Source organism: Cataglyphis hispanica, chromosome 26, assembly GCF_021464435.1.
Source record: "Cataglyphis hispanica isolate Lineage 1 chromosome 26, ULB_Chis1_1.0, whole genome shotgun sequence".
In the NCBI taxonomy this organism is placed as follows: domain Eukaryota; kingdom Metazoa; phylum Arthropoda; class Insecta; order Hymenoptera; family Formicidae; genus Cataglyphis; species Cataglyphis hispanica.
In genome coordinates this window covers 2,310,297-2,333,844 of record NC_065979.1, presented here as the reverse complement: position 1 = coordinate 2,333,844, position 23,548 = coordinate 2,310,297, and the positions used below count along the sequence as shown (strand labels likewise).

The following is a 23,548-nucleotide window of genomic DNA, read 5'->3' as shown; positions in this document are numbered from 1 at the left end:
AATATTTTTATATTGATAATCGTATATAAACCGCTCAAAAATATATCGTATTTTTCGATGTACAGATAAGACATACGAAAGAACTTTTTTGATCGTTATCATCAATGGGCATCGCTCGACGCTGTTGTTTTAAAATCTGCCGCTAAGTCTATCTTCTACGATTCGATGCATAGTGGAATGACGGACCGAGCAGGCGCGCGGAGTGACTCACAGCGCATGCGCTAGTATACTGCGCTACGATCGTCCACGATGGTTGATTGTAACGAGATGGAAATGTCGCGTGTGCCAATTCTGGTGATTCTAGGTGCCACGGGCTCCGGAAAATCTCGTCTAGGTATCGAACTAGCTCGCCGCTTCTCCGGTGAGATCATCTCAGCCGACAGCATGCAGGTAAGGATTGTGTAACGCTCGATTCTCGACATGAAACCTCGCGACAAGGTTAGGTGTCTGCGACATAACTTTCCAACGTGTTTACGTATTGTTGGCGAAAAAACAATTGGAAAAGTTTGTCCAAGTAGTGTTGATTTGATTAAAATTTACATTAGCCTTATATATTTATGCGAATAATTGAATTAAACACTTTCTTTACTGAGATGCTACACATTTTCAATGCGTAGTTTTCATATGTAGTTTGTTTTATTGACGTAATTATATGTCGAGAAGAGTATTGATATAAGAAACAAGGTAAAGTTATAATAAATATATATTAAGTTTTTTTAATTATTTATTAATACGCTTATCAAAATCAAGTCTAATGCGAAAGTATTCGCACGTGACAAGAATGCGATTTTCTGAGAAACATTGGAATGTTCTTCCATGTGCAAATTAATATTTTTATTTTTCCAATTTAACAATAAATCATTTTTTCAAATAATTATAATCCAAAATCGAAATCAGTATCTTTGATAGCAAATATAAAGAATAAGTTAACTAAATTATTTATTATTAGAAAATCTTATTTATATTCATCACAGTTGGAAAATTTAATTTAAATTTTATTGTTAATAAAATAAATGTGAACTTTATAATAAGTTGAATTAAATTTTGTATAAAATCAACATATTTTTAATGATAAAATTAAACAATATTATTAATTCTGTATTCAACCTCACTCCTATTATAGAATAAAATCAATATTTTTATTCTGTAAATTTTAACAGAAAAATTTTGTCACTAATAATACGGGACATATCTATTGTGTAAAATTAAAAATATGTACATTTTGTTATTTTTACACTTAATTCAGTTGTTTTAGTAATTTAATTTTTTAATTAGTAACATTCAAGTTTAATTAACAGTAATATATTAAGAATGTTGACTGTACAATAATAGCAAAAAACTGTCAAAATTAAAAAAGAAACATATTTCTTGTTTATATTTTTTGAAAAATCAAACAAATAAATCCGGATTATAAAAAGAATTAAAGAATCACAAAATAATATGGTTTTTAACGTCTTCGTAAAAGAAAATAGTTTAATATTTTTCCTAATTTATGACAAAAACTTTTGATCATGAATATCCTAAAAGCAACTGCAAGAAACAAAAAAAACGAGTATTTTGTAAAGAGAGAGAGAGAGAGAGAGAGAGAATACTTTTCTACAATTTTTATAAATATAACTTTTAAACGAGTAAGTGAATCTCTGCAAATCAAGTTTTGCACAAATATTTATTAGAATTTTCTTTTTTGTGTGAAAATTTTTATTTTGTTGACAATATTTTTTCTTTGTCAAATTTGGCAATAAATGCTACAATACGCAATTTTTCGTAAGAATCAATAACTTTAAACTTAAATAATTTTCAAATCGTAAAAAAATTGTGTTCAGATTTTGCAGATATCAGAAAAAATAGTAGAACAGTCTATGAAATTTTGTCAATGTTTTGACATATGACATATATATTCTTAAATTAACACATGAATGTGTTAAATATTTAACACAAAAATTGTAATATTTTTAACAAGAAAACAAATTTTTCAATAATGATTATATATATATATATATATATATATATATATATATATATATATATATATACAGGGTGTCCGATAATTCGCGGATTACTCTTTAAGGGAAGGTAGAGGATGTTATTCTGAATAGAAAGTCTTGTACCATTTTGTGATTTTCTCAATATTTAAGAAAATATTATTTTAAAGATCAGCCAACGAAGTGCCGCGAAAAGCTCGTGGCGCGAAAATGCCTCCACTGTCAATTGATACTCGATCCGCGGCGAAGCAATGGGAGAGCAGTTTGCGAGCATGCTTCGCTATGGCAACTGAAAAATACACACATAATGAAAAGATCACATACATAAAACGGAGCGCGCATTATGTGTGTATTTCTTTGGTTGCCATAGCAAAGCATGCTCGCAAACTGCTCCTCCCATTGCTTCGCCGCGGACCGAGTATCAATTGACAGTGGGAGGCATTTCGAGCCACGAGCTTTCGCGGCACTTCGTTGGCTGATCTTTAAAATTAATATTTTCTTAAATATTGAGAAAATCACAAAATGGTACAGGACTTTTCTATTCAGAATAACACCTTCTACCTTCCCTTAAAGGGTAATCCACGAATTATCGGACACCCTGTATATATATATATATATATATATATATATATATATATATATATATAAATATATGTCTCTCAACCAATGATCGGCAAAAAAGAAATATCCATTTTCCATTTTTTAATTATCCAAAAATAAAACTTTATCCGATAGCTTATTATTAATTTTTGTCAAATTAATAATAAATTGAAAAATATTATTAATTTTTCAAAAAATTAATAATTAGGCAAGAAGGAATTACTTATTTAAAAATTGATAATACATTAAAAGAAAATTTTTAATTACATAAAAAATTAGTACTTAGACGAAAATAAATTGACAATTAATAAAAATAATTACTAATTTATTCAATAATTAATAATTAGTTTCAAATAAGTTACTAATTACTCTTAAAAAATTATTTTGTTTTAAAAATTAGTAGAAGATTTAAAACAAATAATTTATTATTGCATTTAAATGTTGTTTTAAAAAAATAATTAATTTACGTTAAGATCAAAATATATGTTAAGATCTAAATATTAAAATTAGCTTTTTTTTGTCTAATACAACATATCACATACAATTAATAATTCCAATATTAATATATCCAATAAATAGCCAATTAATATGCTCCCGTTGCAAATAAATTTAGCCAAGTATTTTTTGAACTAATGAGGTTATAAATGTCAAAAACACGTTTGGTTTGTTTTGGCTGCATCATCTTGTATATTCATACAAATATATACAAATTTATATTTTTTACAAATTAATATATTTGTATTTATATCTATATAATATAGAGAAGTAATAAAAATAATATTTAATATAATAATAATTATAAATTATAACTATTATTGTACTTATAATGTAGAATTAGATTTCATATTGTTTTTATATAGTTTATTTTTGACTAAATATTTATTTTCCAAGTAATTATTTTTAATTCGATCAATGATTGATTACGTAAAATCATTAAAAAACATATGGAATCTAGTTCTACATTATAACTATTATTATATTAAATGTTATTACTTTTTTACTTCTTTATATTATGTAGATATAAATACACATATATTAATTTATAAAAATATAAGTTTGTATATATTTGTATAGATATACAATATGAATATTAAATGTTATTACATTCATTACTTCTCTATATTATAGATATAAATATACATATATATTAATTTGTAAAAAATATAAGTTTATATATATTTGTATAAATATATAAAATGACCTAATCAAAACGAAACTGACGTGTGTTTTTGGCATTTATAACCTCATTTTTTTCGAAAAACACTTGGATAAACCAATTTATTTGCATGGAGAGCAGATTAATTGGCTATTTAATGGATTATATTAATTTATTGGGACAATTGTGATATGTTGTATCAGACAAAAAATGCTGATTTTAATATTTATATTTTGATCTCAACATCAATATAACTATTTTTGTAAATCACATTTAAATGCAATAATTAATTATTTGTTTTAAATTTTCGATAAATATGCATAAAAGGTTACACCTCACACATTTTATTGCCACTTAAATGCTTTAAAACTTATGTTGTAGGGGAAATTCTTCTGAGTAATTTGCTGTAAGAAAAAAGTGGAGGAAAGCATTCGTTAGAAGATATGACAAATTAAAGTTTGTGTATGCTGTAATAATCTGTAATTTTTTTATTGAAAAAGGCTTACGATCTTAACGCATAAGTGGAAGAGAGGGGGGGGGGAGCTCCTTCTCCTGCATCTCCACTCCGAAAAAATTTTACCCAGAAGCTACATTTGAATTAGCGTAATCCAAACTAAATTTTAATTTTAAATCAGAAATAGGTTAGGTTATATCTTCCAAAAGTGGAGCCCTTCCATAGCGAAATTTCATATGGGTTTACAATTTTCCACGCAAAGCGAAGTTTAACCCAAATCTATGTGTCTAGTTTTTTGGTAGTGGAACACCCCGCAGAGGGGCGGAACCCACTGCGTCCAAGCATATATTTTACAACGCGAAGCGAAGTCCATCCCACAATTATTGTGGATAGGAAAGTATATGCGTGGATGCAGTGGGTTCCGTGGGGAGCTCCACTAAAAAACTAGACACGTAGGTTTGGATTGAACCTCGCTTTGCGTGGAAAATTATAAACCCATGTGGAACTCCGCTTCGCGTTGTAAAGTATATGTGTGGACGCAGTGGGCTCCGCCTTCCTTTCCCCCCTCCCCCGCTTATTGCCCCAATTGTGGGGGCCCCACTTCTGGAAGATATAACCTATTTCTGATTTAAAACTAAAATTTTATTTGGATTACATTATATAATCCAAATTGTAGCTTTGGAGTGGAATTTTGTCGATGTAGAGTGCAGGAGGAGGAATAAAATATCTATTCTGTACCTATCTCCTGTAAATGTAAACAAAAACATTTCCTATGTCCTCTGCAAGAAATACAATGTACACAAATATCACTGTGTTCCTAATTTTATTTTATAATACTTCAAAGAAAGCATTGAAATTGTGAAATTTCAATTTATTATATCTTCTAAACGAATACTTTCCTCTACCTTTTTTTTTTGCGGCGAATTACTCAGAAGAACCTTTCTTACAACATATTTAAATGGCGATAAAATTGGTGAGATGCAACCTTTTATGCATATTTACCAAATCTACTAATTTTTTAAACAATAAAATTTTTCTTTGAGTAATTAGTAATTTATTTGTGATTAATTATTAATTATTAATTATTGAAAAAATTAGTAATTATTTTTACTAACTCAATTTTCAAATAATCTGTAATATATATTTAAAAATTATTATTTTAATAATTAAAAATTTAGGTTTTTTATTAATTATCGATTTTTTACGAATTGTCAATTTATTTTTGCCTAAGTACTAACTTTTTACGTAATTAGAAATTTTCTTTTGACATATTATTAATTTTTAAGTAATAAGTAATTTTTTTTTGCCTAATTATTAATTTTTTGAAAAATTGGTAATATTTTTTGATTATTAATTTGACAGAAATTAATAATAAATTATCGGGTATTTAAAAAAATTTTTTTTTATTATAATGATAATTAAAAATATTGCCAAAAATAGCATTTTTGCCGATCACTGCTCTCAACTTGAGTTTTCTATAATTTTTCTCTCAATTTATCTTTCACATGACGATTGTTATGATGACTATTCTATATCGTTTATTGATGATGTCATGAATAAGCATAAGTTATTTTTGCAAGTTAAATCCGTCTGTAGTGGCCGTTCTTTAAATTGGTTTAACGAGGCACTTGGTTAGAGCAATTCGCGGAAGAAGAAAAATAGTGCTTTCTCTCTTTCTCTTTCATAAATCATTTCGACATCGGTGGCATAAAATGATGATAAAACAAAGAGAATGAGAAAGCTCTTAAACAGTATTTATGTTTCTACGCGACAGTTATGCATTCCGACGTATCTTGTAATGATGTAAAACAATATCTTTTGTTATCATCAACGTGTCGTTGTTTTATCATCATCGTATTTATCTTCATTTTCATCTCCAAATAATGATAGTCACGCATTGAGTTTTTATTAAGAAAAATTTATCATTCCAAAATAAATCAGGCCTAAAAATTTGATATGTTAAATAGTTACATGAAACATTTAATTAAAATGCGCGCGTGACAGATTCTTTTTCTTTCATACAACAATGAATCCCTTTTTGCGAGAACGTAAAACGCGTGAAAACCGCGCACGTGGCCTATAAATTAGCCATTTCAATAACCGCACACATATACATACGTGAGTCAGTAATCTAATCTCACGGCCTTGACACAAGAGTCAATCGCAGGCGTTGTCCTTCATGTAAATCGAATTCCGTCAACTCTCGACAGACCTGTTGCAGAACTTCCGGTTAAGAATATTTCCGGCGAATTAATATCGGCGACGTGTTGTCGGTACGGTCAAAAGTCAATCAGTTCTTATACTTGTCTGTTTTTTTTACTTGTTTTTAACAAATAAATTTTGTTTTGTTTTTTGCATGCATATAATATTGGCAATTAATTTGCAAATAATTATAAAAAATTCAGTTTTGAAATTCAATTTACGATCGGATTTTTTATAATAACACCAATAGACTCAGGCAGAACAATTAAAAGAATAATTAAATGGGAAAACTGGTAGATCAGAGTCAAGGTGCGGATATAGGTGCGTGAATTTTTTGTTGTTAAAGTTTATTAAATAATGTAATTATAAATCACTAACTCACTTCTTTTGGGTTATTTTTAATTTGAAATTTGACTGTTACTGCAAGTATTGTGTAAGTATAAATTTTTAAATTCTAATTTAATCTTTATATATTTATATCCATGCTGAAAATGGACCGGAAACTGTTCGAAACGTATATTTTTAATGCACAATAATTAATAAAATTTAATAATAATAATTTGCGCACCGATGCTCACGCCTTAACGGATATTTTATATTTAAGAATTTATTTAAATATTGATATTAATATTTATATTTCTAATAAAAAAATATATTTAACTAGAGGTTTATTTACACGAAGGATTGATTTATATAAAGAAATTAGTTATTTTGCACTAAATGTTGACATAACTTGTATTCTAACGAAATCTATTCTGCTGCTAAATAAATGAAAAAGGAATATATATAAAAGTGAATATATATATATATATATATATATATATATATATAAAAGTGTGATAATATATAAGATGTTAAATTGTTCTTAAGATTTGCCTTTTGAGCGATTTACTTGGGAATTGAATTTCTTTATAGGCACTTTTAAATTGAGATTTATTTCTAGCCATTTACATGTATCACTGACATGTAGCAGTCATTTTATTTGAGATAGAAGATTCTCAATATAATTATGTTGGTTTAATGATCTGCAAATTTTAGCATGTGTTTTTTAATATCCTCTCTTTTATAATAAATAAGAAATATAATGAGAGAAGATAGAAAATGATCTTCACATACAGAGAAAATATTATTCAGGGATATCAGTAATATATATTTCTTTTTAGCTGTTATAGCTCTTTCATTTTTAATTTTTCAACTCGCTTTTAAATCTCGATTTTGGTACTCGAAATTATCGTCTCTTTCACACACGAGAAAAATTCTACGGCTCTATGACTTTCGTAGTCTAGTCGGTAGTTACTCGTCTTCGCATTTATTTCTGTATCTTTTTCGCACGGAGTATCTCGGCTCCAATTTCTTTTTCCGCCATGCATGACTTCACTCGCGTGCATAAATCATGTGCTTCGGGGGGCGGTCACGTCGCGATGCCTACGCACGCGTGCCGGAAAAAAAAAAAGATAGACGCGAATATTTGCCTTCGTAGACTGTCGATTCACACGAAACTTCAAACGATGTGGCCTCGCTTGGGGAATTGCGATCAGTACCGGGATTGTTTCTTCTCATGGCGAGCAAGAATCCCTTGGGGACACATCTCGCACGACTCGCACAAGAATATCTTTAATCTTCATGAAGCTGAATGAACATGAAGCCTGGCTCTGATAAGATACGTAATAATAGTCATTGCGCGAAATACGTAATAATAGTCATTGAATTTTTACTAAGAAATTTGATTAGATATTTTCATTTTTATCAGATGCCTTTTCTTCTCTCACAGATATATCTCAAATTATCTGATAAAATATGCTTTGCTATTACTCTGTCTAATCTATTAATTTTATAACAGACTATAATAATTAAATTTTTCTCTATTTGACAAAAAAGGTAATATATGTATGTTTATGATTATTTCTGTGATGAAATCTTTTATTGAATTAATTAGATTCGAAGTAAGATTGAAATTTTAAAAATGCCTAAAAACCTAATTAGACTAGAAACGGGCTAAATGGAATTGTGCGCCAAAATACTATTTTCTTAGAAATAGATAGATAGATTGATATTTCTTAAAATATTTAGCGTTTAGAATTTTAATATTGCTGTTAAAGAGGCGCGCTGGAATTCCACCGAAATATTGCGAGCGAGTCTCTTGTGAACATCCATTAAGATGATTCGTCGGATGGAGTTAATAGAAAGCCGCAAAGTTCTTGGCGATTCGTAAAAATATCACGAGATTTTATTAGAATTTATAATCAACTATTACGGAAATCATGTGTCTCATAAAAAAAAGTGACGTTATAAAATCACAGTTATATAAAATAAAAGAAACTTCACCGATTTTTTTTTTAATATTTGGAAGATTTCGTTAATGGAGCTTACATTTAAGAATCTTTTAATCGAGAGATAAAATTATTTTAATCTCGATGTAAAAATTCTTAAATGTAAGTTTTCTTTTTTAATCGTTTTTTTAAATCGAGAGATAATCGAGAATTATAATCTAAATATAAAAACTATTTAGTCCATATTTTATAACACTAGAATTATGTATGATAAGATCGCATAGTTCTTCTAGTTTTACACTACAACTGTGTGTGTAAGAATATTTATGAACTGTAATTACATTAATTGGGAAACGTATAATTATGTCATTTTGTGCATGAATGTGCCTTTCGGCTATGCTAATTTGGCGTTTTATCACTTTATACATCGCATTTTGATACTGTATCTTGTATACTGCATGCATATGCGTCGATATGATAACATGAGTTAGGCCGCCGCTAATAAACTTGATATACGATTTGAGAAAGTGAACGTTTAGAGACCTTTTATCAAGAATATTCGCGTGGAGGAGGATGTCGGCATTCGAGCACGAAAACAGGCATGAAGTAAAATTAGTTTATAATCTTGTATAACGAACTGTACATTCAAAAGAATAATTGTGCTTGATTATTTAACGCGAAGATTCATCTCGCGTCCATACGAACGCGTGTACCATCCGTTTTATGAAAGTTGATTGCGCAAAATCTCCCATTATGATAAAAATAAAAAAACTAATTTATGGTGAAATACAAGGTTACTCAATTTACTCACTGTATCTAAAGACTGATAAAACCGGAGAGAAAAGGAAATAAAAATAGCGGGCTTTAAAGTAATCAGGATATCTATTTCCTGGAAAAAATATGGGAAATTTTCAGGGATTTTTTTTTTGTTGAAAAAATCAAGAAATTTTTATGGAATTTTATTGGGATTCTTTTAAAATTATTAGAAAAAAATTTTTAGAAAAATTCTCTTTAATAATTTTGCTCTGATGTTATAATTAATTGGAAATCCATAAGCCATTGTGTGAATTATATGTTTAAAATATATTATAAATATATGTACATCCATTTCTGTTTATACATTCAATATCTTAACATAATATTGAATATGCAATACATATTTTTTATTGTAATTTTTAGTGATAAAAAATAAAAATGTAACGAGAAAAATGTTTATCTTGTGAAAGTTACTTAGTTTTTTCAGTACATTTTTGCAAATCTAATATTTGAAACTTGAGTGATTCTACGTTTTTTCCTTTGTATAAGTGACAAGCGTAGGAAAATGCATATAATAAATAATTTTATTTTTAAAAATTGTACAAAAGCTTTTTAAAATATTCTTTTCACCTAGAATTTTGAATTCAAAATATTTGAAAGATTAGGGAATTTTTTTACAATATTTGAGTAAGTACCCTGATAATTAATAATGCGTTCTCACAAAATGTATGCCGACAATCTCTAATACGGACTTTTGGGAGACATGTGATAGCGCAAATTTATTGATAGTTCATCGCAGCGTTGATCCGCGGAAGACAATGCACTTGAGTCCTTAAAATGATGTTCGTCGTCCTCGATAAACCAGCTGCGTGTAGAGCATGGATACTTCCGTTTTAACTCGTGAATAGCGAGTTAAATCCCACGTGCATTCATTACGGAAGAGAGTGACAGAATTCGCCGATAAGATATTTATCGCTTGGCTTCATTGTTACTTTACTTACAAAGTTAACGCTTTTAACACAATCATTAATTAAAAATTATTAAAATTTTCCTTTTTTTTCCTGCTTTTTGTTCTATTTTTTTAGATACGCAAAAAAATAATTGAAAACTTGTATGAATAACATACAGGGTGTTCTCAAACTATTGCACTTTCTCTATATTAATGACAGATTCGAACAGTTCAAGATGAAAATTCTAATACAAAACTGTCGAGACTATAAGATTTTTAAATGGGAAGCGATTATATTTTACGAATGACAGGGCTGAGCATTTCGTGCGTTCACACATAGCGAAGTAGACATTTTCATGCTAACATTGATTGACCATTTTGACAGCTGAAGTTGAAACATGTCGCAAATTTTTATTTGAATCATTTTTTAAATGCTTTTAGTTTTTGCATTCATTATTCATAAAAAGAATGTACTAATGCAACGCGTAGAGAAAACATATAACGACAATGCTCTTGTAAATTTATGTAATAATCATAATATAGAGTAATAGCAATAAAAAGAGCCTTTAATTCATAAAAGCACTTCTATATATTTTATTTGTGTATTTTATGCGTATTATGAAAACTAGTGACATTTAAAAGAATTGTTATATTATTTGCCAAATGCTGAAAGCGGGATAGTACATTCCTCTCGCAAAGATCGACCTTGACGGCGATCATACATACGGAAATGTTGTATAGTCGGTGCGCAAGGAATGCGCTTTGACAGACGCGAGACGCTGTGCGTTTCGTAATTGGACGATATGAAAATCGTGATAAAAATCGTAGGTTGCAGCTGGTTATATGCGGTACAGGTTCCCCCCGGGGTTCTAACCGGTTTTAAATCCACGGCGACGCGATGACGCGAGATTTACGAGGATCTTTTGTCGACGCGGATGCCTCGGGATACTCTCGACGGTTGTTTTATTGCGGCGCTGAGTCGCAAGTGCTGCCTTTATCAAGACGTCGAGTGAAACCTCGTAACGATTATGAAGGATTAATGAATGTACTTAATTCTGCAGAGCGCTCAAGTGATGTAATTGCTAATCGACATTAACATCATCTCGCATATTATATAAGAGATATCTCAGTAGAAGCTTTTTTTTTGCATTCACTTTTACTTATATAGGATTATTGATTTAAAACTTTACACGCGTAAAAATACGTTAATTCAGTTATGACCGGTTTTCGAGATTGCATTAAAGTTAATTATGTGTAATCCTATTTAACAGAATTCGAATCTTGTCTAGAATTGACGGAATTGGGTCAGCTGTTCAATTGGATTCGAATCCTTTTTTATGAAGATTGCTAATGTTTGCCAATCCTACTTCCTGAATTAAAGATTTTTTCTTATCTCTTATTAATCATGAAATGTTTCCAAGTTTCTTTTAAAAATGTAACGGTTATCATCGATATTCTTAGATACCTTGAAATAACGCGAAAACAATTTCGAGATTTACATTCGCATAAATTACATCATAAATTATTCGAAGAATCGGTAGCCAGAAAGATCATAAACTTCCCGCGTTTGTGTGAATGACGGTTATTGTTTACAAATTATAGTTGATTATAAATTTTGTATTTTCTGTAAAATCTTATGCTTGAACGCGGAAGAGTTTTGCATATATATCGCCTACAATATATTATTCTAAATTTAACGCGTAACACAACACGCTTCATTCATTTGAAACATTTTATCTAGTTAGTAGTATTATAATACAAATTTGTTACACGATATAAATAAATCTAAAAAAAAGGATGATTTTAAATATTAAAAATCAGAGAAGCAATCTAATCATTCTCATTTTTAATCTTCGAAAATTTTTATGTTTTGCCATTTTTTGTGTTATTAACTATTTTGACAAATTTGTATATACTTTTCTATTTTAATTATGTGTTTAACGATATATCATCGAAACGACACAATTGTTGAAACTGATAAATCCGAAATGTTATTAATTGTGTGCCATAAATATATCTTTTTTTTTTGTATGATGTAACTTGCCTGACATAAGGTCAAAATGCGTGCTACTGGTGTGTCATCTATTCTGCGATTAGAACTGCTGAGAACAGTTTGTCATACTTCCGTGACTAACAATAAGCCGGTGCATTCGCTCGTGGAGCATTATGCAATCCTAGAGTGCACTATCGTAATTGTATGATTACTCATATGAGATATCAGTGTTTCTTGGCGCCAAGTGGAATGACGCAGAGTTTTATCTAAAAGAGAATAAATCAGTTTCACTATTAATTATTAGTTATTTCTTTTACAGTTATTAGTGTCTTAATTGCTAAGTAGTTTTATGTTTTATAAAATTTTCATAAACAGAATAATTGTAAAATTTTGATTAGATTCGACAATCTTTTATATCAGAATTTTCTAATCTAATAAAATTATAAATTTTGAGTTAAATTAAAAGAAAAATTTATTAACACATTTACATTTTTTATTCATTTTGTTTCTACATATTATTTTCTAATTATTTATTGCTTGAAAATTCATATCTTGAAAAAAAATTAATTTATAAAAAAATTGAAAATTAAAAGTTAAAATTTATTAACGAAAACAGTCACGTTTATTAGTATATCTCTCTCATTAATATTAATATCATATTATTGTATTATTAAAAGCTGCCGCTAAAAATATAATCGCGCGAACGCATACGATTACGTATATATATTATTTAATGAAATTATCATAAAAGCGTCTAATAGAGAGCGAAACAATATATACGTATCCATATTAATAATCTTTAATTACATATTAGTTAGGATAGAATTTATTTCATCAGATTTTTTAATAAGATCTTTTTATGTTATTTATGTCATTTATGACAAGCGCAATACGGATGACAGAAATACGGGTCGGTTTTGCGGGTCATTGATCTCAAAGTGCCCAGGCATTTTTCAAATTAACACCGCTCGAATTCGTGACTAATTTGTGGGTTGGACGAATAGAAAGTCTATAATAATAGTTATGTAGTTTGTCGACATCGTTTGTTTCAAAATTTTTATCATGTGATATTTTTCTTTTTGGATTGCTGATTATGATAAGCTAGCAGCTATCAAATGATATATTATATATTTTTTACAATATTTTATTATAAAATTTACTTTAAACGCGCAAATCTATGATTTGCAATAAAACTTCCAATAAAAATATATTTATAATTTTAATATCATGTATGTATGTTTATTATATATGTACAATCTTGCATATCTATGTATTTTACTTCTAATATTTTTTATATGTGTTATACATCATATTTTTTATATGAAAATATAAAGTTTTGCTCAGAACTTTGTCGCAAATTATAAATCGTCTAAAATGTGGATTTTAATTTATAAAAGAGAAGACATATCATATAAAAAATTGGATTATTATTGTATGTATTAATAGCTTTGTAAGATGAATAATAATGCAAATATGTATCTTTTAGCGTTGTTGACAGCCATTTTGATTAAATAATTAAATGCAAACCAATAGCAATAAACTGTGATTAAGTTTGCGATGTCAAAATGTGTGATTATTTCTATAACCAGTCGATTTTATCATATTTAATTAATGCCAATATCTTTCTCAAATAAAACGTGATTTCCGTTATGTGATTAGTATTAATTATTTATAATAATTAATACTACATAATTTCCGTTACGTGATTAGTATTAATTATTTATAATAATTAATACTACATAATTTTATGTGATTGCATAATCAGAAAGATAAGGGATTGAAAGCAACAAAATATTTTGCCGTCTTTTTTAATGCAAAACGACTGCAATATACTATTTAAATCGTAACTATTGTAGGAGTTGTGTGAATCAATTATTTAAACATTACTGTGTATAAAATTTTTTAAGTAAAATTATATAACGCTGAAAAAGATGAAAAATCGCTATATATGACTTCATTTTATCGTTTAATCAATTGTAATACTTCATAAAAATTTTCGCCACTCTTAAAATGTTTATCGTTGCAAAATTAATCGGACTTGAAAAGATATTGATTATTAGAAAATAGAGTAATGAGATAAGAGTGATAAAATTCGTTTGATCCAATTCGTTATCTTCAAGCGCGTATGCGCACGTATGTATATGTATTGATATCTCGAGGTTATCTGCAACTAATTTTAATTTTTTCCTAAAATTTATATTTGAGAAAATATAGCTTCTGAAATGCTTCAAAAAGGGAAGAAAGTAATCTATAAATATTATTAAACTTTACAATTGCCTCTCTCATAGAGTCCCTAAAAATAAGAATCTAGCATACTAGCAGTCGTTCAACTTTTGATTGGCTTGGTACGAAGTAGTGGCACCAGTTAGTGATGACGTAAAAAATTAGCCAATAATTTATGCATACCATATGCACGCCTTATGCCAGATGCAGGTTAAGTACTCCAGTAGTAAGTACAGATGTAATAGTAAGGTTGCGTTCCGTTTCATGCATAGAGAGCATAGATCGTTTGAAAATCTATAATATACGTTACATGAACTATAGATTTTCAGGCGATCTATGCGCTCAATGCGTGAAACGGAACGCATCCTATGTGTATATACCATACGCCATTTTGTATCAGACTAAAACATGTACCAGACTCTTACTTCTAGGGACTTTAACCTGTGTGAGTTATCTGTTTCTTGAGCTTGTAATCCTTCTAATTATTGAATATGTTGTAAACACAGCTCTTATTATCTTATTATAGGGATTTATCTCTAAAGAAATGCAACAGTTTATGGCAACAAATTCGCGATAGGAATGTCGAGCTTAATAAGCAATGTGGAACAAGATATTAGCAGAAACTTATCTTGCAGAAATAGATCTTGGTTTCTTTTATATATATATATATATATATATATATATATATATATATATATAATTCGTTATGTACGATTTCGTTTTGTCGCATTGCGACAATTTTCGCGATCCTCCGAGGAATTCGTGTCATAAATGGAATTCAAAACAATTAACAATGTGTGAAAAGCTGTATTATTTCGTGGAAATTCAAATAATTAAAAGTTTTGGCTTTCTATATTTTATAATTTTTGATAGTTTAAACAAATAATTCTGACCATTAAATCCAAAAAATGCTTCAGAAATGAGAGGCTAACTTCATATAGTGTCTTACTTTATCTTGCGATATTTTTATTCTCATTTTTTTGTTAAAATCTTCCATGAGTTCTAGATAGTTATATTTTTTGCAAACAAAAAATATTGATTAAAATAGAATAATCATGAGCAAATGCGCATATATCAAAGTGAATTGCTAATTGATTTTAAAACAGTTCTTATATAACTTTGAGCATATTCATGTAAAGAGTTTTAAAGAGTTCTAATTATAAGCACTGTTGCTAACAGATTATTTATATTATATTTATTTATACAATTTATACAATTTATATTTTTTCTAAGCGATAAAATCACGATTCTTAAGATTAAGTTGCTATTAATTAGATTGATTTAGAGATATTGTGTAGTTTTAATGTATTTTTTTAGGTACAAATGGATTCCATCGATAAAAATATATGTTTTTTGTTTTTCTAGAATGATGCAGATTTATGTCTTATCTATTGAACTTTTTAAATAATGAGATGTTGCATTATTGATTTTATTGGAAAAATAAAATATTTGAAAAATAATTGCTCTGTTTTTTATTGATGAACCGTACAAAACACTAAAGCATAAAATTTTATTGAATCAATTAGTTCCGTTAAATTTTTTTCTGGACTAACGCGGCCGAATGATTACCATCTTATTATTAATTTTCATTTTACGTATTAATAATCATTTTTTTTAATTAACACCGCAAATGGTATGACTAATTGATGTTATAAAATGCTTATGTAAAAGAAATGAAAAGGATGCACTTGAATTATTTGGCAATGAAGAATGGAAGTTAGATCCTCGTTACACTTTATTTGCCCCTTAATTACCTCATCATTTTATTTGCCCCTTAATTACTTCATCATGTGATTATTATATCGGTGCAGTTAGTAATCATGTCTCATAATAAATCACGAGAAATGGCGATAATTACAAACTTTCGAACTTTTGTTGAGATGAAATTAATAGCGCATGTTGATTCGTTAACAATTTTTTGTTAACGCGTCAACATGCGCTATTATTTTATTTTTTTAATAAATAAATTTTTTTTACAATATTGTTGAATTATTTCCTATAAGTAACGGATTTTTAACATTTGTTAGATTTGGTTATTAAAACAAATTAAAATTTGAGATGCTGTGTGTGTGTGTGTGTATACATATATGTATATTTGTTATATAAACTTGAATATTACTAATAGACGAGGAAAAGCGAATGACAAAATATGACGTATACCTAGAAGGAAATGTAAACACATAAAACTATCATAGCACACCTAGTAATCATGCATAATTGGAGATTAAGAAGAAACATCGCAGAGAGGATAGAGACGGACAAGCAATTCCGAGTTCTGCACATGCATTCTCGTGAATGTATCCAGGCGAGTTAGCTCATTAGCATCGTAGATTTCTGCTAATTATCGTAAACATCAAGTAGACGTGCAGATACACAAACCCCGTCGAGAATTCGCGGGAGTTCAATGTTACAGGAGCATTCACGCGGCAAGTTACACGATTTCTTGGATGACATGCGTATATAGCGATTAACTTCTGCATCTCGCCTCGCAATATCATATCCATTAAACTTGTTCTCGTGCGTATTCTGCCTTTTTAATCCGTCCAATTTTTTAGGAATGCGTCTCTCAAGTAAAGTTTATCGCAATTTATTGCTCACGCACTCCATGCCAGTAGAAACAACTGAAAGATCCGAACGGAATTGGGATTTGTCAAATGGAGGCATGACCTCTGGTGGCAGAAAAAAGTATTATTCTTAGGGTGCAGTATCAATATGGCCTTAAAGCATAAATACGCGAATATTATTTATCAATCAAACAAAATGCACTTATGGTTAGCATTTTATTCGACTATAAAAGTTGCTTTATACGCAAAAGCGCAAACGTGATATTGACACTGCACCCTAAGATGCGCCATGTTACTTAAGCCCTGCCCAGATTCCAATAGTTTTCATGCCAACTGAGATCAAAAGTTGCTGTTGCATAGTTTGTCTTTCCGTCAAGCATGTATATCTACATTTCTGTTACATGTATTTTGTGTAAGCAGTATCAGTGAAAGTATCTAGTTATCATTAAAACTTCGTTTTACGATGTATGGAAAGATAACATTTATATTCTTGACTATAGTACCAGCTATTATATTTTTGATTTTATATTTTATACTTTCTATATTACTATTATATACAAAAAAAATTTTCTATTAATATTAAATGTAAGGCGAATATTTTAATATAATTTTCGAAGATTAATATAATTCTAATAGTTATTATATTATTGTTTACAATGAATTATTTATTATTTCTTTTTTAGTAAATTATATTGTGTGTTTATTTGAATTATGTAACTAAAATTAATTATTTACGTAATGTACACGATTATAAAATTCAGAAAGATTACAATTAAAATTAAAATTAAACATACAAAATAGCGGCGATTTCAAATTTAATTTTGGAATGTTTTTCATTCTCCTAGTGTGTTGTATGTGATTTCTTAAATCCTCAATCTTCCATGTTCTACACGTTTAAGATATTTCAGCTGAATGATTTGCGATAGACATGATGATTTTGCGTGTGATCTCGGAAATATTTCCCAAATTTGTTTTACACTTCGCGATCAGGATTGAAAAAGTGCGGTAGTAAAGTTTAGAGGATGGAATGGAGGGGAGAGATCAAAGTATGTAGTAGATCGGCATGTCTCGCCTACGCAGGTCGATGATTTGCGTATGATCGCGGACAAGACCGAGATGGAGAAGAACGAGGACCGGTTTCTGAACTTGATAAGAGGATGACGTGAGAAACTCTTGAATCGGGAACACACGGGGGAGAGAAAATGCTCTTCCGCGATGATCGAACGAAGACAGACGATCCGATCGCAAGAAGAGAGCAAGATGAGAGGCGAAAGATAGGGAAAAAAGAGGGAGATGAAGAAGGAAGAAAGAGAGGGGGAGAGAGAACGAGACGAGTTTGTATGCGCCATTCTACTTCACTGGACCAGTTTTCGTGTAATGTACCCCAAAGCGATACGGCTCTGCGCGGAATACTTCAAGGGCCGGTTCCTTCGGGCTTGTCATATTTTCAGATTAATCTACTTGAATGGTACTTGCCCTAAGGACCGCCGCACTTGCGTGCTTCCGTAATTCCGGGGTACATCGATCGCTAAAAATGATTGTAGCCTTGTCATTGTGCAGATCGCATATGTAATTGGCTGACTGATTAAATATACTGTATTTTATATGTCAATATCAGCGTAATGATTATATTTATAGCAATTTACAACGTAGATTGATAGCAAAATTTTTTTATGAATTTGTAATGAATTTTTTTCACAAAAGTTTGACAAGTTGCTATTTATCGCAATACTTTTTCATCTTTTTTTACATTTAAAATTTATTTACTTTTTTTATCATTAATTATGATTTTAAAATACTAAGATAAACTTGAATTTTATATTAAAAATAAAGATTTTGTTATATATGTATGTGTATATTATTTAGAAAAACCGCTAATTATTTTTTTTATCTTTACGATTTTACGAAGAATATGCCAAGTTAAGTATGTGAAAAATTTATTATATTAAAAGTTGAATTATTTTTATCACGAGATACATATATTGCATATATATATATATATATATATATATATATATATATATATATATATATATATTTATTTATTTTACCAAAATTTTGATCATGTTACAAAAATATATACTTTTTATATTTTATCTACTAATAATGATAAGAAAAATCATATATTTTTTTTGGATTTCATGCATTTAAGCGTATTTCATGTTATACTTTTTACTTTTTAATTATACAAAACTCGAATTTGATGTTGCAATTTTATAAAATCTTTAAAAACATATGAAATATATATTAGAAATAATTATAAATTTACGCGAGTGACGTCGATATTTTAGAGAAATTTTCATTCATGAGTTTTTGCGGCGGGAATAATTGCTCGGCGTGAATAATGTGCGTCGCACTTGCTTAATCATGTGCAACCTTTAATTTCTTTTAGAGCCACGGACGCTCATATAGTCGCGGATTCATGATTCATTTCATTCGGCGTTTGACCGACCCCAATTTTCATTGACTTGCATTCATAGTTAGCGATCTGGTTGGTAGCAAGTGCTGTAAAAAGTGAGCCGACAAAGAGATTCCGCGGCCCCGGGAATTTTTACGGCACGACTCGGGGACTCTTAAGTGCACGCAGTCGTTTGCATATGAACGCTGCTTAAGATTCCCTGGGTGCACTCCAGAAGCGCTGTTCTACGATTCCCCTCTTTTGCTCCTCGAACTTTTTGCGCTTTGCATGAGAGATTTTCGAATAATTATGCGAATAAATCACCGTGTATATATATCGCGCGAATTTTATTCAAATTATTGTTGCGCTTGTAATTTAATTAATAATTTTACTCAAGCAAATTTAAATGTTCTACTCCAGAAAGGATATTTTAATTCCAATTTTTTGTATTATATATGCGTATTATTTGTTAACTTAAAATATTTTTTTTATCATCTTTTTATTTGGATTTTTTATTAAAATAACGAATGCGCGCATATATTGTTTTTTATTCGTAATAATAAAGAAAATAATTTCAGACATAAAAGAATTTTTACGTCTCGCTATTGTTATCAGATACTTGAGTGATAACGCGATAATTCTTCAATATTAAGAGAACAGATATTCTTGGTGTCTATTATTTATAAGATGATGGTTTTGATATATGATTTTCTGAAAAAATAAAAATAACGATAAGAGAGTATAATAATAGTAATAGTTTAAATAACTCGTTTGCTATAAAATGATTGCAGATATTGTTATGCTAAGCTCGTATAAAAAAATCGCGAAATTGCTGAAATATTCAATTGCAAAATTATCCTTTGAAGAGTTACATCAGATCTCTAATTCCTCGATGAATATTAAAAAGACACATGATAATTCACGAATTACGTGAGGCGAAATTGAAGTTTCCATTTGCGTGTTTGCTTTAGGAAGTCACTGTATAGTGTCCTTCAAACGAACATCCTGTAACGTTTGCGAGCCAATTTCGGAAATCGCCTAAGCGATTCTAATGTCGCGACGACGACAACGTGCTGCTATGTGACCTGCTTAGAACCGATTAAATATTCAAGGTAGCAACATCCACGTTACTCTTCTTCCCCTTTAGTCTTTGATACATATAGCTTTGGTGGCTCGTTTAAAACCTATCCCATTAGAATTTAATAAACTCTAGCCGTTCTTTTAGACAAAGAACTATTTTAGGAAATTATATCTCAAAGAGTATCGCACATGTATTGTGTGTGCGATGTATAAACGTGTATTTCATCTATTGATGCAGCGTCTTTCATTATCTCTTGTCTTTTTGTAACTTCAATTTCGTCTCAGGAAATTGTAGAAGCTACCACGCGGGTTGAAGTGTCTCGGAAGCATAAATATACACCGATCGGTAAATTACCTATTTGCCGGTGATCTTGATAATTGACGTTGCGAATGTTGGAAGTCTTTTGCCGAGCAAAGCGTCCCTTGAGCATTATCGATAAATTATGATGCGGGATATTCTCAATCGGTGAAACTTCTTCTTTTCGCATTGGACACCGTTAGATTTTGTCCAATTGGCCGGCACGTGGCACTTCTGCGCTCTGCTCTTTTAGACTTCTCTAGCTTTGCGACCTTGTGTCTAAGAACGTTCGAAGATATCGAGGATTCCGCTTCTCATCTATTTCTGAAGTCTCGAATTAGATTTGTCTAGAGAGCGACTTCCGCCAACGCGGTGTCGTGGAATGCCATTTACCCGCTGAACTGATCATGGAATGACGAAGAAGAAAGAGAGGGACAAGAAAGATAAATGGAATTTCGTTCTTCTTTGAACCTTGAAGTGAGTTCCGACACCCGCTCTACTGCCTGATTAATTCTTCTGGATAGCTATTGTTTTTTAGCAGTATTTGTGATTGTGTAATGACTGCTTGATTGGATTGGATACGGAATTGGAACTCCATTTGGTTATCTTCGCAATATTTCAATATATATGGCTTTTTAAATTGAAAATCAAAATTCTTTATTTTGTATAACTTGCATCATGTCAATTTTCGAGATTGTGTACTTTCGAAAATATTAAAGAGCAAAAGGAGATATTTTCTAATTAGAGAAAGATCTAATTCAAGCTTATAATATATATAATTTTGTATATCACTAATTTAATATATGTGGTCTCGAAACTTGAAGCATTCTATATGAGAGATCTTATGATTGCCCCTGAAGTAGTTGATCCGTCGTAACGGCTTACTTGTTCAGATATCATATTTACCTGTCCAATTTAAAAGTGTTAGAGATCTACGAAAGATTTTTCAACCTGCGTTCTGTAATGCACGAAAGTGAGTTTCGAGATAATAATCGAATTATAACATCTTCAATCACGTTTAGAAGGGATGACGTGCATATTCTCTTCTATTGTACCGCATTTAAAGTTGCCAGATACTTTTTTTAGAATGCCTTAAATATAGGGCAGAAATTGTGACGCATATATAAAAAGAATTATAATTATTATTTTATTAAAATTATAATAATTATGTTATTATCATAAATATTAATTTATTATAATAACAAAATTAATAAATTATAAATGTTTATATTAAAAACTAATTAATGCTTTGACTTTTGCTTGAAAATGTTTTATTCATAAAAACTAAAAAAAATTAAAATATAGAATACTTTAATATTCTTTAGTATCTTGATATTTGAAAAATTAGATTGAAATAATAAACTTGTATACATAGCATCTTACAAAATTTCATAATACTGCAGTTTTGTCAATTTTGTTCAAGATCTTATACTTTATTCTTTAACAGAACTTGTTTTTTTTAACAGAATGTATAAGAGAAGACGCTGCTATCAAATATGTACTAAATTAATAACTTCGGCAAAAAGAGAGAATGATGCTAATCAATGTTTAAATCGCGCATTCGTATTTATTTGCAGCCACGTTTGAAATAAAATGTGAACGATTGGAGTGCGACAAAAAGATGGAATGAACTATTAGCATCTTCTATTAGAGACACGTACATTTTTGTGATCGTAATTTATTCACATATCTGTATTTTTTCTGTTATTCAGTTACTGAAGATGGTTTGAAGTGGATCGAAACGTCTAATAAAAGCGCCTATAATTAATCTTTGAGTTTATTTTTTGATTCGCGCCCACATCACGTATATAACAGCGCTTATAATTAATTTATGATTTTGTTTTTTGTTTTGCGCTTATATCACATATTTGGTTCTTATTAGTCTTTTTTATTGAATTATTGAATTGTCAAAAAATTATATTTTCTGAATATTGAACATACACAATCATTTATAAGTTTTTCTTTAAAAAAAATTATGAAGGTTATTATATTTTTTTTTAATTTAAAAATATTGTTAAATTAATTAGGAATTTTTATTAAAAAAATCTTTACTTTTTTTTTTTTAATTAAAATTATTGTTATGTTCTCATGTGTTTACAATTGCACATATAAACTAAGTCCTTTTTTATTTGTCATATTGAACATATGAAACAACAATTCATGCACAAATATATATATATATATATATTGCTTTATTTCTAAATAACTGAATTTATTGTTAATATATGTAAAAGTTTTAATTGCAAAGATATTTGTTTCAAACGGCCCTTTAGTTGCTTAAATATCGATACATTTATTTGATTCTTTAACCACTGAACATAAAGTAGTTTGTCTGACAAGTGGCTGATGAATGAAGGCTAACGAAGGTTGCGAGTGCAATCATTCAAGATATCTCAACGTATACCGGAACCTTAGGAACCTGTTTCATCGAACGCATCATGCATCTAACGGACTGCTGGGTATGCCGATTAAACTCTTCGAAATCGATAGATCTCTTCCATCGATGTCGAGAACTTCTTTTTCTATTTTGAAAGAATGTGTATGTTTTTAAAAGATTTAAGTATTTAATAAATCATCAAGTCAATTGTCGTCTGCACGGCAGCCAACTTAGCTATAAAAATAT

The 23,548-nt window shown here is 29.4% G+C and overlaps 1 protein-coding gene across 1 annotated transcript in view; it reads left to right on the top strand.

The window, feature by feature from the left end:
- The first annotated feature begins 229 nt into the window (after nt 1–229).
- The window catches only part of LOC126858580 (tRNA dimethylallyltransferase), a 110,916-nt gene continuing 87,597 nt past the window's right edge, over nt 230–23,548 (top strand). Inside the window, exon 1 of the mRNA XM_050609037.1 lies at nt 230–390. Within this exon, the coding sequence (XP_050464994.1) occupies nt 250–390 (141 nt within the window). The 5' untranslated portion in view covers nt 230–249. The remainder of the gene's footprint in view (nt 391–23,548) is intronic.